This window comes from Oryzias melastigma, linkage group LG17 (assembly GCF_002922805.2).
Source record: "Oryzias melastigma strain HK-1 linkage group LG17, ASM292280v2, whole genome shotgun sequence".
Taxonomy (NCBI): domain Eukaryota; kingdom Metazoa; phylum Chordata; class Actinopteri; order Beloniformes; family Adrianichthyidae; genus Oryzias; species Oryzias melastigma.
Genome location: NC_050528.1, coordinates 26,794,864 through 26,811,965, shown reverse-complemented (window position 1 = coordinate 26,811,965; position 17,102 = coordinate 26,794,864). Strand labels below are relative to the sequence as shown.

General features: G+C 38.2%; 2 protein-coding genes across 4 annotated transcripts in view; one reads left to right on the top strand and one right to left on the bottom strand.

The window, feature by feature from the left end:
- Positions 1-2,159, top strand: part of LOC112147563 — a 31,260-nt gene extending 29,101 nt beyond the window's left edge. For both annotated transcript variants that reach the window (XM_036216160.1, XM_036216159.1), the window contains 6 exons: positions 525-727; positions 793-961; positions 1,033-1,142; positions 1,214-1,327; positions 1,558-1,684; positions 1,772-2,159. In XM_036216160.1, coding sequence (XP_036072053.1) covers positions 525-727; positions 793-961; positions 1,033-1,142; positions 1,214-1,327; positions 1,558-1,684; positions 1,772-1,782 — 734 coding nt within the window. In that variant the 3' untranslated portion in view covers positions 1,783-2,159. The remainder of the gene's footprint in view (positions 1-524; positions 728-792; positions 962-1,032; positions 1,143-1,213; positions 1,328-1,557; positions 1,685-1,771) is intronic.
- Positions 2,160-12,362: 10,203 nt separating this feature from the next.
- Positions 12,363-17,102, bottom strand: part of asip2b (agouti signaling protein, nonagouti homolog (mouse) 2b) — a 10,029-nt gene continuing 5,289 nt past the window's right edge. For both annotated transcript variants that reach the window (XM_024274067.2, XM_036216173.1), the window contains exons 3-4: positions 14,945-15,018; positions 12,363-13,573 (exon numbers count right to left, since the gene is read on the bottom strand). In XM_024274067.2, coding sequence (XP_024129835.2) covers positions 13,406-13,573; positions 14,945-15,018 — 242 coding nt within the window. In that variant the 3' untranslated portion in view covers positions 12,363-13,405. The remainder of the gene's footprint in view (positions 13,574-14,944; positions 15,019-17,102) is intronic.

Here is a 17,102-nt window from a genome sequence, read left to right as displayed (position 1 = left end):
CAGAGCTAATGGGTACACAAAATATACAAATTAGAACACTTGTTAATATTGACTTGAAAGAAATAAAACAATGTTCTATGTGCCATTTGAAGCTCATCTCCGGCTAGAGATTTTTTCTGGTGCCATCTTACATGTGACCAGAGGCCCCTCTGTATCTTTGGGGAGATTCTGACTAGACAATTATGTCTTTTGACCTTCACTGAAGCTGTGTGTCACTGAGTGAGTAAGTGACTTGTGACTCCTGAACTCTGATTACAAGAGGACAAATATGCCTCAACATCACAAATTTTACTTCTATGGCAACCTAGTAGTGGTTCCTCCCTCCTTGGTGGCCCCTCTATTGTTGTTTTTAAATGCTCATTAAACATGTTGCATCTCTTGTAGGAGGGCATCATTGCCAACAAACAGGAAGTGTCAGCTTTTGCTTTATTTCACATCATTTTTAGCAGCACACTTTTATATTTAGACAGTTAATGTCTTATATAATTAATCGTGATGTTTTTTTTGTTTTTTTTTAACCAAAGACCAAGCCCTGCTGGTGGCAAACCAGTTTGTGGTGACTTTTGACGGTCATGTGTTTGAGCTGCCTGGCTCGTGCCTCTTGCTCCTCGCCCAGGATTCCCGCCTTATCCATCCATCATTCACACTGCTGATCAGTGCAGATCCAGAGAGTCTTCTCCTTATACACACGAACAACCACACCATCCACATTCACCGCAATGGCCAGGTATGTGGATTTCTTTGGGTGTCAACATGTTTGTGCAGATCCAGGACTAATTGTTTGTGCCACAGGTGAAGGTGGACTGCAGTAAATCCGTGACACGCAGCTTCTACAGTGATGATGGACTGACTGTGATGAGAGGCTCAAACACCATACAGGTGTCCAGTCAGAATGGAGCATCAGTTTCCTGTGATGTGGGCCTTGAAGTGTGCAGCTTCACTCTGGATGGGCGGTTACATGGTACGAGTGAGGTCCCATGAAGTCTTAGGAAGCGTGCTATTAATTTAGAGACTTTACTTTTGTTTGCACAGGTGCATCCACTGGTTTGTTTGGAACCAACGATAATGAGGCAGGCAACGATTTTCCATTGCGTAACGGATCACAAGCTAAATCAATGGAGGACTTCTTTCACAGTTGGGAGGTGGGATGAAGATACGATTTGAAGACTTAAGATGCAACTGCAAATTATAATCAACCTAATTATTTGTCTAGTTGAGGCCAAAATGTGGCAAAGCTCCAAAGATTTCTGCAGTGCTGACCAGCCCCGTGAGCTGTGACTCTCTGTTCTCTTCTCCATCTTCACCACTGAGTGCCTGTTTTAGAGTGGTAAGTACAAAAACACAGCTGCCATCCATCAACAGTTTATGTTCCTTTCAGCACCAAGAAAATCAAGACCATCATGACTACCTGTTGAGATAAACCTGAGGTTAAAAAAAAAAACATCTAGTCAGGTATCTCGGGCAACCATGACTTCTGAAAGGTTGAAAACGATATAAATTATACAAATGTCAATGTTTGACCAACAGAAAACAAACTGCATTTTTCTGTGTGTTTAGGTGAATCCTGGTCCGTTCTTGCTGGTGTGTGAGTCTGGGTCTTTCGAAGCCCCCTGCAGATTAGCATCTGCTTTTGTTCATCTCTGCAAGCGTAACTACATACCACTGGAGGTCCCATTTCAGTGCAGTAAGTTAGACAAATACAGAAAATGGATTTTGTTTTAGTATTACTTCTGTCATGATAAGTAATCTTTATTCTTTACCTTTTTTTCAGTCAAAACGTGAAAGAAGAACAAACAAATGACGAGAGACAACCTACATAACTGCTTGATAAAATATACCTCATAGATCTCGCTTTTACTAGTTGCTTATTAGAAATTCAACAGGTGAATCATTTTTCTGTTGAATTCAGCTGTAACAATGTGGTTATAAGCAAAAGTGTGTCCACTGAACTTGGATCAAAAACACTCAAAGAGAAATAATGTTATCACCAGTATTGAAATGATTTACACTGTACAGAAAAATACACTTTCTTATTCAGTGTTGTATCTTTCTGGGTTGTGAAATACACAAAACTGCTGGAATTTTTGAATGTCAAGTCCGTCTTTCCTGTAAAGTTTCTATCAAACTATTATCATTAAAGTTCAGATGAGCAAGTGTGAGAAATATGGAATTTTGTGTAAAAGCTGGAAGACCTGATGCCACTTAAAATAGATGTGAACAGAAGCAGCTAGAAATGATGCATCTTCAAATAAAAACCACTACAACCAGACACTGGTGCCACTGGTCAAACCTGATGCCCCAGTAGCCTCCTATTGCTGATTCTCCAGCATGTTGCATGATGTCACACACAGCGATACAACTATCGAGATGCCAACCCTTTTAGCTCATGACACACACTGAAATTCTCAGACCCCCCCTACATATTTAGAATTTCTATAAATATCTTCCTTTTTTTGCCTTTCACGTTATTCTATTAGTGGTCACCATAGCAATTCTACTTTGACTTTGCATTTTGTCCAGACTTTGTAATCTGAGAAAGATCAGCAACTGCAAAGTCTTTAATGGGAAACATTTATCCAGACGCAATTCAATTCAAATCATAATTGGTGGTTGACAATCCGGTTCATAGCTGATATTGGGTTATTTTGAACAATCAAATTAATTCACCTAAAATACATCCAGGACATCTTTTGCAAAAAAATCAACCAGTGTGTCTCAAGAGATAAGTACTGAGGATAAATACTTAGGAGATTAAGAGGTTCATCCAGATGACGGGACAGCTACAGCTAAAGTGATGAGGGAGACTTGGAGGAAGGTTTGTCACCTGGAAAAAGGAAAGCAGGTAACGATGGTACTTGAATGAAGAAGTTCAGGAGCAAATAAAGAGGGAGAGTTTGTCCAAGAAAAAGCAGGGACAAGAAAAGAACAGGCAGATGTGCAGGGAAATCAACCATGGTTAAGGTGAAATAGGTAACAGCCAAACAAAAGGGCATATGGGGACTTTTATGACAGGTTGGACACAAAAGAAAGAGCAATAGATCCACACAGGTTGGCAGAGAGGAAAAATGAGATGGGAATGATTTGAGACTGGTCAAAGGGATTAAGTAGAAGGATGGGAATGTGTTTTAAGGTTCAAAAACTGATAGAAAGATGGAGAAAGAACTTGTAGAATGAGGTAAATGCTGGAGCACACAGAGTAGAAGAGGTGGCTGTTGCGAAATAATAAGTTGCAGAGATCATTTAGGATTAAGGGAGGAAGACATTCAGGAAGATTAAGAGTGGAAAGGTGTTCCTGACGACATACCTGTGGAGTTGTGGGAGGATTTAGGAGAAGTGGCAGTGGAGTTTCTGGCTGGAATGTTTAACAAGATGCCAGAGGAATGGAAAAGTATTGTGGTGCCCACAGTGCCTTTTTTTTAAGAACAAGGGAGTTACTCAGGGGTGGCTGAAGTCCAGTTTTTCTCTTGCCACAGATGGATCCAAACTTCCAAAGTGCAATGGTGTCAACAAGCTGCTGAGTTCTGCAAGAAAAAATCCCACACCCCATATATTCTAGGCAGCAAGTGGAACAAAACACAAAAAAGTCACAATGAAAACGTTTGAAGTTATAAGAAAGAAGCACACCATTGATGTCTCTAAATAGTTGGTCATACTACCACCATCCCTGTACTTCAACAACAGTTGGTTTGAGAATTGGCCCAAATAGGAGCAGTGATAACAGGTCCACTGATTGGATCAGTGGACCAAACTATAAGGCGTAAACAAGCCAAATAGTCATCATACTACATTGCATAAATCACAAGGCAATCAAGATTTTTAATGTTTTGAACAATGAGTAGCAGAGAAGAGAGATAAGAAAGCAAAATCCACGCAGCCCAGCTGAGCACAGTCCAAATAGCTTTCACGCCCAGGGGACGGATGCATGAAGAACTTTGGCAAATGCAGCAAATCACACAGACCCACGAACTGTCCTACATTTGGAGTGGAGCGCAGGAACCATTTCAAGAAATATCACTTTGCTGCTGTATGTAAATCAGTAAAGAACATTGCACAGCGAGACTAGTGGTGCAGACTCATCTATCACAGGCACAACATACCAAACCAACCCAGTAGACTCATAGCAAAGCAGTCAGTTAGATACTGGTGCTGAAGAAAACATGCTACGACAGTCTTTTGCACACTGGCTGCTAGAAAACACCAGGACAAAACTTGTGACTATAAAGGAGAATCAATCAAGCCAAAAGGCTTCTGAAAACCCTTAGTTTACTCAATTTTTTTCAGTTCTAGAGTACATCGGAGACACCATTATTGGGCAGGAAAGCATTTCTAGAGCTGAATCTTCTCTGATGGGAAGATACTAGGGTGCATCAGGAGCCCCAAAGCTTTGAAAGAAAAGCTAGTGAAGCAATATATGACTGTGTTTAGAAAACTTGGTGGGTTTAAAGGTGTGCCTTACATGTACAGAGACAGCACTTCCCACTTATTTAAATTGATAGACATGCAAAAAAAAAAACAGCCAAAAGACCTGAAGAAGGCTGTTCAGTGACAGCATTTTAATCCCAAAGATTTTCAGTTGATACAGAGAAGGCAAAATGATGCTTACAATTCTTGATGGGAAGACCACATGCCGGCAGGTTAAGCTCAATGAGGAATACTAGGCGAGCTTATAGGAAATGCCCCAGAAGGCTATGGAAGGGGTTGTTTCAGTCACAGATGTATGACATTTGTTCAAAAACGGGGGAAAAAAACCTCCAGGGAGAGATTTGCTGGTATCCCACACACTGTTCAGAGCTGTCACACCCACAGAGACGAATGATGACAAGGCTATCTCCACTGTTGTTCCATCAGAGCCACTAGAGGGGACTGTGGTGCGACTATCTCAAAAGGGAACAGAACGTGGGGACATGAAGACTATATAGAGGACAGACAAAAGAAGAGTGTCCTTACATGCTCAACTGTACTAGCCTGGTTAAAAAAACAGTGTTCACTAAGGATTGACCGATGATGATTGGTCACAGGATCAAAATTCTTACCTCATGTATTTAAAAGAAACTCACTCCAAGGCCGAATCCAAATTCTTCCCCTCTCCAAACGGAGAGTTATGGAAAAATTGTGTCTTCGAATTTAGATGTTACTCCCACTCAATGATGTCATCAATAGTAGCCAGTCAGCTACGTTAGCGCGGAGCTGCTAGCGCTCAGATATACAAAACAACATTGGTTTTATCACTTTAAAAAGGCCATGCAAAAACAGGAAGTCATTAGTCACATTTAAAGGTAAACTTCTGTGCTTCAGAGTGCACCCACGTGAAGAAAAACGCTTCTCAGGGCGCTGTATCCCTCCACCGTCAGGGCGAGCCAGCGTAGCTGCAACGCAGAACTCAAGTCCCTTTGCTCTACCCTTAAAAAAGCTATTTCGGAGACCCCATTCCCTTCAAATGCCCCTTCACTTGAAGGGATAGGGGAGAATTTAAACACACCATGAGAGATTGGTAGTCCGACTAGCTATTATTCCAAATCTAGAGGTCCTAGCCATGCCTGACAAGATTTTGGGAACCATGGCGCCAATGTTCATGTCTGTTTTTGCCAGGCACAGAACACCAAAATAACTAATTTCCTGAATTTATTGGCATCAATAAATTCAGAAAAAAATGCTCACTCAGCTGCATGACATCTAGTGGGATTTTCCCAACATCAAAGCAACCATCCATGATTTTGTATACTCTGCTTTGCTAGTGATGATAATACAAGACTATGATCAGCAATTATGCAAAAGGGATTTGAAATCATTCTTTTTTACACAGATTAATTGAACACTAGCAGATATTAATTAACCAGATGTATTCCTCAGATACCTTTTTTAATCTGTCAATAAAACAGAATAAAATTAAAGGGGAGGTCTTCTTGAATAACCTGCAATGAATCAGAGCTGGAAATTGCATGAGCATTACGGTAGATATCCTTCATGCTTGAAATATTAAACTGCACTGAATCCATTAATCAGAGCTGAGTTGAGTCAGACTTTGAGACACTCGCAGTTTTGCAGCTGGTTGACACCAGAGAGCAGCTCTACCACATCTCTGCATTTCAGCATCCCTCCATTTTCTTTCATTATCTGTCACCATGGAAACACAGAGTACGTTAGCTTCTTTTTCCTTTTTTTCCCACCTGCCACTCTTTTCAAATGAAATGTATATTTCAGTGTTTTATCACACAAAAGTACCTCAAATTATAAGAGAAATATTATTTTAGATGTCTTTGGTTTTTGCAAGAAGATTTTTTAGTAACAAAATGGTCTTTGAGTTACATAAATGTTCTGTCCCAACCTTTGTAAAGACAGTCCAAAGCTGAGATTTATCATTCATGCTACACAAGGAGCTTGGAATTTTGCTCTAACATAGGAAACAATTGGAAGACATCAATTACATCTCCACTTTACACAACTAAATGAAAGGGTTTTAACAGTTAATTTCAGTTGACATCTGCAGATAACAGAGTAAATTGTGATTACTGATTGTTTTCTGGTAGATACTCATTCATCCATTTAATTTGATATAATCATTCTGATGAGTAATATTGTGTATTGTCTCAAAGATCACTAGGATGCACTTCTGAAGGACATCTTTGTCCTCGGGATAAAGATATTAATATAGACTAATTCAGAGTTTGAGATTACATGTTGTACCCCCAACAAAAAAAAGATAATATTTTGTTTCTTTCTTCAAATTGGAATAAAACCAGGAGCAGATGAAAGTAAAGTTAATTGAAAAAACGCAACAAGTGAAATGCAGGCCAAAGTCTCACTGCTCTGCTCCATTCTGACACATCCACAAATACTGTAGATATATTGACGTTTTCATTTTAATGAGTTGGCATCTGGCTCAAAACTGATTTTACTCGCCATTTTTGTTGCACCTGTAATAATAGGTTGGAGTTGTGAAGGGCTCTAAGCTAGCTGGAGAGAGTTTAAACAGAGGGATGTTGGGAAATTAGCTCAGGCTTACATCTGCACCAACAGCTACAACTCAGAGACAAAATTCTGATGAACTCCAATGTCCTAATCTGGAAAACAAAGCAGGCTTTTTTTTATTTTTAAGACTTATCTTAAAACTTTAGCAGGAATCAATTTTAAAAATTTTAAGATCTAATTAGCAGGTAGATCATGAAAAATTTTTTATATTCGGTATTTTTAGTTGATAAAATATTGATAATAAAATTGTTTGTCCTGTATTGTCTCATTTTGCTTTTGTCTTCTCTGACTTTATCCTCTATAAATCCAAAATGTTGTTCCTATAAATCATGTATTCATGTTGTAATTCATTTATCCAGTGTTGTCATATACGTATATATATGTGTGTATAATATATTATTCTGGGTCTGCCATCATTTGGGTAGAAAAAGACTATTGTTTCTAAGCAACTATGCCACACCCACTGTAGACCCTATAATGGTAAAAATTAGGGATGTGGGGGAAAATTTATATATATTTCACTGTGCAATACTACTATATATTTAGAATGCCGACAAGACAATATTTTATTAATTATTTGTGAGTGTCCTTCAGCATCTTACTTTTGGCAGTACAGTGCACTTTGAGCAGCTCTACACCGCACCAAAACGACAAGATCTGGCAAGAACAAGCTTATGTTAAATATCTCATTGGTTCAGTTAGTCTTGTGTTTTTTGTTGCTATGTGACATGTATTACTTGCCAATGAACACAAACTTATACAGCACTTTGCTACTGTCTTAGAAGTCACAGTTCCATTAAGCCATGCATAAACCAATGCCAAACACTGGCGCCAACCTGTAACCATCAGGAGCAATGTGGGGTTCAGTGCCTTGCCAAGAACACTTGGCCGTGCAGGGGATCAGAGGTCGACCACTCTACCTCTGCACCGCAGCATATAAGACAAAACAGTACATAATCTGTTTTTTTTTTTTTTATTTAATTGTTACATGTATTTGCCATTCACTGTAAAACTGTAACTGTAAAAGACTTGACACACTTTTAAATGTGAAAAGAATACAATATACCTTTTTGCAGTAGAACCAATACTTACCTCCCCAACATAGACAATGAATACTGTTGCAATACATGTATTACCAGCATACACGATGTACTCAAAGGAAGTGCACGCAGCAGGTCTCTCCCAACCGGTGCCAACTTCAGACTGGGAAATAAGCTCACTTGTTGAGTGTTCTCAAAGTGCAGCTTCATGTCAGAACAAGAGGAAATCAGTAATGCTTCTGCTCTGCACTCATCTCTAAAATCAGCAGGAACCAGAATAAACACCGCACACGTTTTACCTTCAACGTTTCATAGACTTCTGACCACATTACAACTGACTAGGTGACACATTTTTGTCCATAAATGTTGGCGTGCTGCTGTTCTTCATCACTTCTGTCTTCATTTTACACAGAAGGAGATCTTGGAAAAATTTCAAATTTTTGTGAAAATCAGTTCCAGGTGAGGAAACATGAAAAATGGCCCTGTCCCTGCTGGTACTGCTCTGCTGTAGCTTCTTAGAAACCTTCACATATGGTCAAGTTTGAGAGATTTAGAAGGGCTGTAGCTGCATGAGAAACCAAATGACACAAACAGGGATCCACCATAAAACTGCATGCATTATTTTTGGTCATTCTTGTTCTTTTTTCCATTCAGAATCATCCAAAATGTCTTAAATGCATAATGAATCTGATCTGTTTAGAATCTTTTCTGTGGCACCTGTAGCATGAGTCAAAACAACAACAACAAACTAAGCCACACAAGTAAAAGTGCAATACACATGTAAATGTTCTTTAATATGACAAATACAACTTTTTCATGTTGGTAAATAACAAAAATTCCCCCCAATACTCAATAACGTAACCATGGTTGACAATGACAGAGGACAAACATTTCCAGTAGGATTTGCATTCACTGTAGCTGCTGTTTTTGTCCATTCCTCCATGCAGCTCTTCTCAGGAGCTGTGATGTTCTGAGGCTGTCACTGAGCAGCTAAGACTTTTATCTCCCTCTACAGATTCTTTTGAGATCTAGAGACTGGCGTGACCATTCCAGAACCTTGAAATGCTATTTAAGTAGCCACTCTGTTGTTGCCCAGGTGATTTGTTTGATGTCATTGTCATATTGGAAGATCTAGTCATGTTTTGTCCTCAGTGCTCTCACTAATGGAAGAAAGTTTTTGCCCAAAATCTCCTCATGCATGGACCCATTTATACTTTTGTCATATGGGTCAGTCGTCCTGTCCCCTCTGAAGAAAAGCAGCCCCAAAGCATGATGCTTCCACCCCCATGCTTCACAGTGGTAGTAGTTCAACTAAGCCTTCTTCTTCCTCCAAACATTTTTATACCAAATAATTCAATTTTAGTTTCATCTGACCACATGACATTCTCCCAGATGGTTTCTTTAGATGGGTTCGACATGTGCTGGTTTAAACAGGGGGACCTTTGGGGCAATACAGGGTTTGAATCCATGACAACATAGTGTGTTACCAAGGACAGTACTTAGAGAGAACTGGTCTCCCCCTTTGCGTTCCAAACAGGAAGTACCTACTGGTCCCAGAAAGCCAAAATCCTATAGACTTCTGTTGAAAAATAAACAGCTATAACTCATTCTGTTTGTCAGAATGAAGCACAGCTAAAAATCCACAAAGCTAAATCAGGGTCAGGCAGGCAAGGGCCAAGCACCAGCATGAGGGCATCAGAGAACAACCAGAGTGGTCAGGGTCCAGGCGAGGGTCGGCAGATAAAGCAGGGTCAGATGAAACAGAAGATCAGGTCAGGATGAGAACGCTCAGTGACGCAGGAAGAGTGGCACAAACAAGACTTCGCACCGAGCAGAGCTCAGACTAAATACTGCTGGGAGTGATGGGCACCACCTGTGGGGCTCCTGGGAGTGACAGCAAGGGGCTGATGGGAAGTGAAGTGTGAAGAACCAGGAAGTGCTTGAACTCTGGAGATAGTTCCCGCTGAAGGCCATAGGGCGAGACAGGGGACTGATTCAGGACAGTCATCTTGTCCCAAAATGGCAAAATTGGGCAATTTCCGAATTTACTTCATTTCATTGGGACCCGAGGTATGGTTTCTATTGGTGATGTTACAGACTTGCCCATTTCTATTTATGTCAATGAGTGTTACAAATAGTAACCCTTGTTACTCTGAGAGGTTGGGGAGGGGTTGTTTAAGGGTGTAGGCGGGTATCTCTTATACAAATGACCAGTACAAACAGGGTCTATTAATACAAGTAACGAGTGGAGGAAACAAGAGTTTCTTGTAGAAGAAATAACAAGTCTGTGAGAGTCAGAATTATTGCTTGTTTGTAGGAGATAGATCTTTATTTTTGGAGAATTATGCAAATAAATTATAATTTCCTGGAATCTCATTTTGTACGTTCTGTTTCCTGCAGTTCCATCTTTGATGAACATTACAGACCTCTCTCATCTTTTCAAAAGAGACAACTCGCACAATCAGTGACTGCCAAATATTTTTTTGCCCCACTGTATTTTAGCCTGAATGGGAGGAGCAAAAAAGACAGTTTCCTATGGAGGAAGCAGGTATGCTTGTCATTTATTATGCTCCCTGCAGACAGATTTAAATCACACATAATCTCTAACTTTATGCGCTGGGCTCCTCTGTATCTCCCGCACAGCAGCTTGACTTGCAAAATAAGATGCACAACACATGTGCCCTGATGTCTAAATCATAGATACACAAGTGAGTTATCAATCTTTGTCAGACAACACATCGCTGTAACCAGAGTTGAGAGAACTCGTAGGTCCTCATATATTTTAGTACATGCTGGTCTTTTATCATCTCACAGCCTTAATGACTGAGGACCTCCAGCAAGCATTACAGAGGTTCAAAGGCTGGTTGGAGGCTGCTGAGAAAGAGTGAGCTCATACTCCTCAGAGAAAGCAGGAAACAGTCCTCTGTGGATTGGGAAGAATGAACTGCAGGAGGAGCTAAAGTATTCCTGGGGCCTTTCATAGTGTGAAAATGAAATGAGTGATTGACAGGTGGAGATCTTCTTTAGTGAAACTCCATTTTTGGATGTTGAGAGGAGAACATCATCATGAGATGAAGCTGTTAATGAACATGTCCACTGGCTTTTGAGGGGGAAAAATTAACAAAAGGCAGGAATTTGCATAGAAAAGTGAATAGGACGATGATGTAGTGTTTAGCAGTGTTGCCCTGCAGCAAAAAGGTTCCTAGTATGAATCACAACTGGATCTGCAGGGGGATTGCCTGATCTCCTTGTGATCTCCTCATGTATGCTTTTCTCCAGGCACTTCAGTATTCAAGATGCTTCCTGGGTTCATTTGTGACTCTAAGAATCTTGTCGGGGTCTCCTAAGGACACTATATTTGGAGATTGGTGAGTGGATCGAGGCAGACCTAGAGTTAATGCCGAGATTACACCTTTCACTGTCCATGAAACACGTCTGTGATCCCTTTGCAAAAGTGACAGAGGAGGTAGAGGTGCAGATACCTCTGCTCAGAGCACTCCTCCAAATTCTTCCTGGTTTATTGTTCCATTAGAAGCTGAATATGGATGAGTCTAATGCTTGGAATGATTTTAGTGGTGGTTATGTTGAAAAGATAAACTTTTGACAAAATGTTCATTTTTACCGTGGATACTTTGCCAATGAGGAACAGAGGCAGGTTGACCCAGTGGATTAAATCGTTCTGCTTTTCAGTAGTTTAGCTGCACCAGTTCTGATAGTTTGGGGGAGAAATAGATACCTAGATATTTGGTATTGCCTGATTTGACTGGTGATGAGAGTGTTTGCTACACTTCAGTGATAATAAATATGATTTAGTCCAAATGATTGAGTAATCTGAGATTGAGATAATGGCATGATGACATTATCTCATAATAGTATCTGGCATAATGATGAAAAAAATTGACGGATTATCAAGTGGACTAGATTATATATCTGAAACTAGTTTGATTCCTAATTCTAATTTATAGTGGTAATTTAGTTTCTTTTCTTCTTCCAGGATTTTTATAGAAAGGATGCTATATGCACAAGTAAAATAAATAAATAATAGTAATAAATAATTTAAAAGAAATTACCTGAATCAGTCCATCTCTTCCCTTTAGATCTAAACAGAGCAAACATGATAAAACAGTTTTGTGTGCTGTTTGAATGCCACAAATGGAAAATTAAACTCCTATTAGCTGTTGATGATTTTGGTAGTTTTAGAAGATATGCCAAAACTTTAATTGCAAAAAAGAAAAACAAGAAAACAAAAGCAGGAAATTAAAAAAATGTGTTTAAATTTATAAAAGAAAAGACCAGGACCAGATGGTAATGAATAACAAACAGTCAACGTGCAGATGATGACTGAAAATGATCTTCCTTTGTAAACATCACTCTTTATTCTAAAATAGTTCAAATTAAAAGCAAAGGATTACAAATATGTTTATTTAGATTGCAAAAATAAAAAAAAGAATTTTAACTTAAAAATACAAATACTGATAGGTACCAACAATAACAAGTAAAGTACACAAAAGTAGTCTGTCAAGGAACAAGGAGAAATAAAGTTGCCGTTTGAATTTCGGCACGATGGGAGGAAAGAAGAAACGGAGGAGACGTCAGCAAAATGTCAGAGAAGAGTTAACATTAATCCTGCACAAACAGAAAACCAGATCCCTTGTATATTACAACTGTAGGCTATATGTTGCAGCTTTGAGTGTTATCCAAACCATTTTTATGCTTTGCATCTTTGTTTTTTTTTCTCTCATTCACAAAGTTTCTCTGCAGCTAAGACGACTGTGCACACTAGTGGGAGTTTTTCACATTACTTAACTAAAAACACAAGACAGTCTTCTATATTAGCTTTAAGTCCAATGGATCCAGAGTCTGTCTGAACCCTTTAGTGTGTGCCAAAAGCTAAGTCTTTTTGGTAACCACTGATCTCTTCTCCGAATCAGCTCAGAGGAATTTCCTCTTATTCCAGTCCATGGAACAGCGTCAGCAGAGCTGAGTTTCCTCACATGACCCAATCTCAGCGTTTTCTTTTCACTTTTCTGCTGCAAAACACAATTGGGTGGCTCTCTATTGAGCAACAATCAGTTGGTTTTTGCTTGCTTCTTATTATCAAGTCTGCAAAAAATATATAGTGTTAATTAAAAAAGAAAAACTTAATGGATCTTTCTGTAAGTAAAAAGCAGATCCTGATAACTGAGAAAATCTGATTGTAATAAATTAAAGGTAATCTATAACATTTTTTTCATTTATAACAGTCCTTTAGGGACACAAACAAAAATACAGTCACATTTTGTGGATACAAACATTAAACATTTGCAGCTTTGCTGTTTACACTCTGACCTAAGTTTTTTATTTTTTTTTTACCATTTTGTACAAACTGTGTACATGTCTGTGAGTGGGAGCTCCACCTAGGTCCTCTTCAGGCACAAGGGGTTCATCCTCCAGCAGTGACAGATGGTGTTGAAGAGTCGACAGCGGCAGGAGGCGCAAGGATCGCAGCACGGTGTGTGAGAGGAGCAGCTTTCCATCAGGCGGCCGCAGCGGCGCGCGGGAGACAGGATGTTTGATCTGTGCTTCTGAAACAGCAGCAGCCAGGAAAGAATTCATGAAGATAAACTCACAAGACAATGCCATAGTTGTTCTTGGGAGAGAAAAGAGATTAAAAAAAACAGTGAGATAGTCTAGTTTTCCATTAAATATCAACAGTAACATTTCATATATCGATCTATCTATCTATCTATCTATCTATCTATCTATCTATCTATCTATCTATCTATCTATCTATCTATCTATCTATCTATCTATCTTTCTATCTATATATATATTAGGGAAGTGAGAAATGATGAAAATTTACTAATTAATCGCAAATCTGGGAAAAATTAATCGCGATTAATCGCCTTTTTTTAAGTTACAGTATTTGCCAGCTACTTATTTTCTGCAAATAATCCTAATATGAAATCACATGTAAAATTGTACATTTAGAACATTTATTTTTAACCCTTTGGAACCTAGGGTGTAAAACTGAGTTTTTGTCTATATTTGAATTTACCTCTGTATTTTCAATTTTAAGACAACCTGATTGCTTATTTGGTATCATTTTAATCAGCACAACCTCTCCTATATGACACTACCTTTATTTTGTAATGTTTCCATGTTATATTCACACACTAGACATAAATCATACAAAAAAGAAAACTCGATCTGAAAAAATGGGACTCATTTTGCTGTGGAAACCCCCAAAATGTTCAACATATTGTTTTTACAACATAGAATGAAAGTTTTAGGTGTCGTTTTATAAAAACAACAAGAATAAAATTTGTCCACAAATTAATCAAATGTTTTTGAATGAAAATACAAAAAAAATCCAGGCTAAAGTCACACCAGGCAGCCCAAAAAAGAAGAATGTCTCTAGTTGACATTTTTCCTGAAATTCTTTTTTTTCCCAGCTTTTTTTCTCATAAATTTTCTTTACTGTGTTTGTGAAAAATAATAGGACAATTTTTGTGGGTAGAATTTTGATCCAGCTGGATTTCAGATCGGCTCGACTACAGTCTGCTCACAGGTGGGGGCGTGTCTGTCCACTCTGAAGTGCTCACCTTCTGCGACATTGGTGGGCGGTAAAAAATATAAAAAGATCTCCAGATGTGTGTTTTGGCCTGAGTTTTCAATAACAGGCCTTTAAAAATAGGGAAATAAAAAAGTTGTAGAAGCATAAAATAAAGAAATAATAATACTAGTAAATTGGCAAAATAGAAAAAATAAAAAATGAAAATAAATAAAAAAATAAACCAGACATTAAAGTCTTTAAAATAGTCTTTTCACTGTCCCTGACAAGAACAGCTAGTGTAAATAAATAACTACAAGAGCTAGACTTTACAACTGTTCTTGTCAAAAAAATCATGTGTATTTACAATTTCATTTAATTAAAACTGAAATTGTAAACTTACAAGGATTGGACTTTGTTGCAGTGGAGAGATCTTCTGCCTTGCAAACAATCGTCTGGTCTTTACAGAGCCCCAAACTGTGAAGAGGAAAAGCAGAATAACAATAAACTACGCAAGGCAAATTTATTTGTGTAGCACCTTTCATGTACAAAGACAATTTAAAGTGCTTTACATAAAACATTAAAAGAAACAACCAAGAGAAATAGTACAAGTGTGATCATTAAAATAAGAATAAAAGAAAGTAAAAAAGAAATGAATTTCAAATCAAGCATAGGTAAACAGTGAGACTGTAAACTTTCAAATACATACTAGTTAAAAGCATCTGAGAACAGGTGAGTCTTTAATCTGGATTTAGTGCATTTAAATCCATCTAAGGTTTTCTGGAAGTTTGTTCGAGATCTGTGGAAATAATAAAATCACACTCCGATTAGCTTTTTATCCATTTTAAAATCATTCCCAGTCCTCATTTAGCTAAAAAATTTAGGACTAAATCTAGGACATAGTTGCTCCAGAGAGGTATTAGTTTATCAGAAATTCAAGTCTGAGGTGTGTGGGCGGGATCGTTGGTGCTGAGCAATCCCGCGCCTCCTTTTCTCTCTGTTGCTGAGCTCTCGGAGCAAGGAGCTTACAGCCCGGTGTATTTTCTATGTACAAAATACAACTTTTTTCAAATGACTTTTTTCATCTGCCACTGATTTACAACGATTTGAATAAAGAGACACTCAGAAATATAATTTTGAGCTTAATTTTCTTTATATATGTCTGCCATCATCAGACAAATTTGTTAAAAACACCAAAAACACAATTTTCATTGGAGTGGGTCAACTGATTCTACCCAGAAAAGAGAAGAAAATGACTTCACTACCTCTGACTTTTAAGAAATAACCCTGATGGTATTTTTTTTTTTACATTATCGTTATAATCCAGCCAACCATAGTAGTTTCCTTTTCTCCTCTTCTATAAGCAAAAAAGTTTCACTATTACTGCCATCCATCTACAACCAAACTGGTCCTAAAACCACGTTTCTATAAACTACATCCACAGCACTCAAATCTTGACTTTGCTGAAACTTGCAAAAAATACTTTTGGGGATTTCTACAGCAGATTTCTATTTCAAAGAGAACATTTTATGCAGTGACAAAGATGGCAAAACATATTTTTGCTGCAACCTACTGTAATTTGTTACAACACTTTATTTACTGCCTCTTTCTTACGTGGGGTGCCACAGGGTTCTATCATTGGACCATTTTTGTTTTTATTCATTACGTCTACTACTTTTGGAGCCACTATATATAGTAACATTTGGTAGAAAGATGATTTGCAATTGTGTGTAGTATCATACCAGACATGGCTTACAAAAGCAGTATTTCACATATTAGGCAGAATTTTCTTTTTGAAATAAATCGATGCTTGACTGTTTTTGGTACTCTGTGCATTGTCAAATGTCTGAGAGTTTCTTTTGGCATTTATTCCAAGTTAAACAGTGATTAAACAGTGGTTAAAATGAGTTCACTGCATCTGAGATATTATGACATGAAGAAAACAATTAATGCAAAACCTTCTAGTTGGCATTGTTGCTCAGTATGTTTTACACCACTTTAAATGTATCCAAAATGTTGCCTGGTATATTGGAAAACCCAATTTTCTTCATTTTTGCTTCCACGATTTCCACTTTTTTGTTAAAAATGTTTACATTTCTTTGGTTCCCTTTGAAATATTTTAATGGCTGTTGCTCCACCAAGTCTGTCTAAAAGATCTAAGATTGGAAGTGGTTTAAGTTCATCCACAAACTTTTATTGAAGATGCCCAAGCCAATAAGGACAACTGGTGAGACCAAGCGTTGAGAGAAAAATAATAAACTTACTCCTTTATTGCTGAAGAGGTTTAAAATAACAGCACATTTTAGAAGCGTCCCTCAAAAATTGACCAATTCATGAGCCAAAAACAGAGTTGAATATCTACAGTTTTATGACAAAAAACCCCAAATTCTTGCTTCAAACTGACATGATGTTCCAACCAAACTGAGATCACTTTATTATAATCACTTTCTTACAGTGACTGTTCACTTTTCATGTGGCAGACATAAAATCCTGTCCACATTTATCATGGGATAGCTAACACGCAGTGGCGGGCCGTCAGGGCCTGCAAGGCCTTCTCTGCT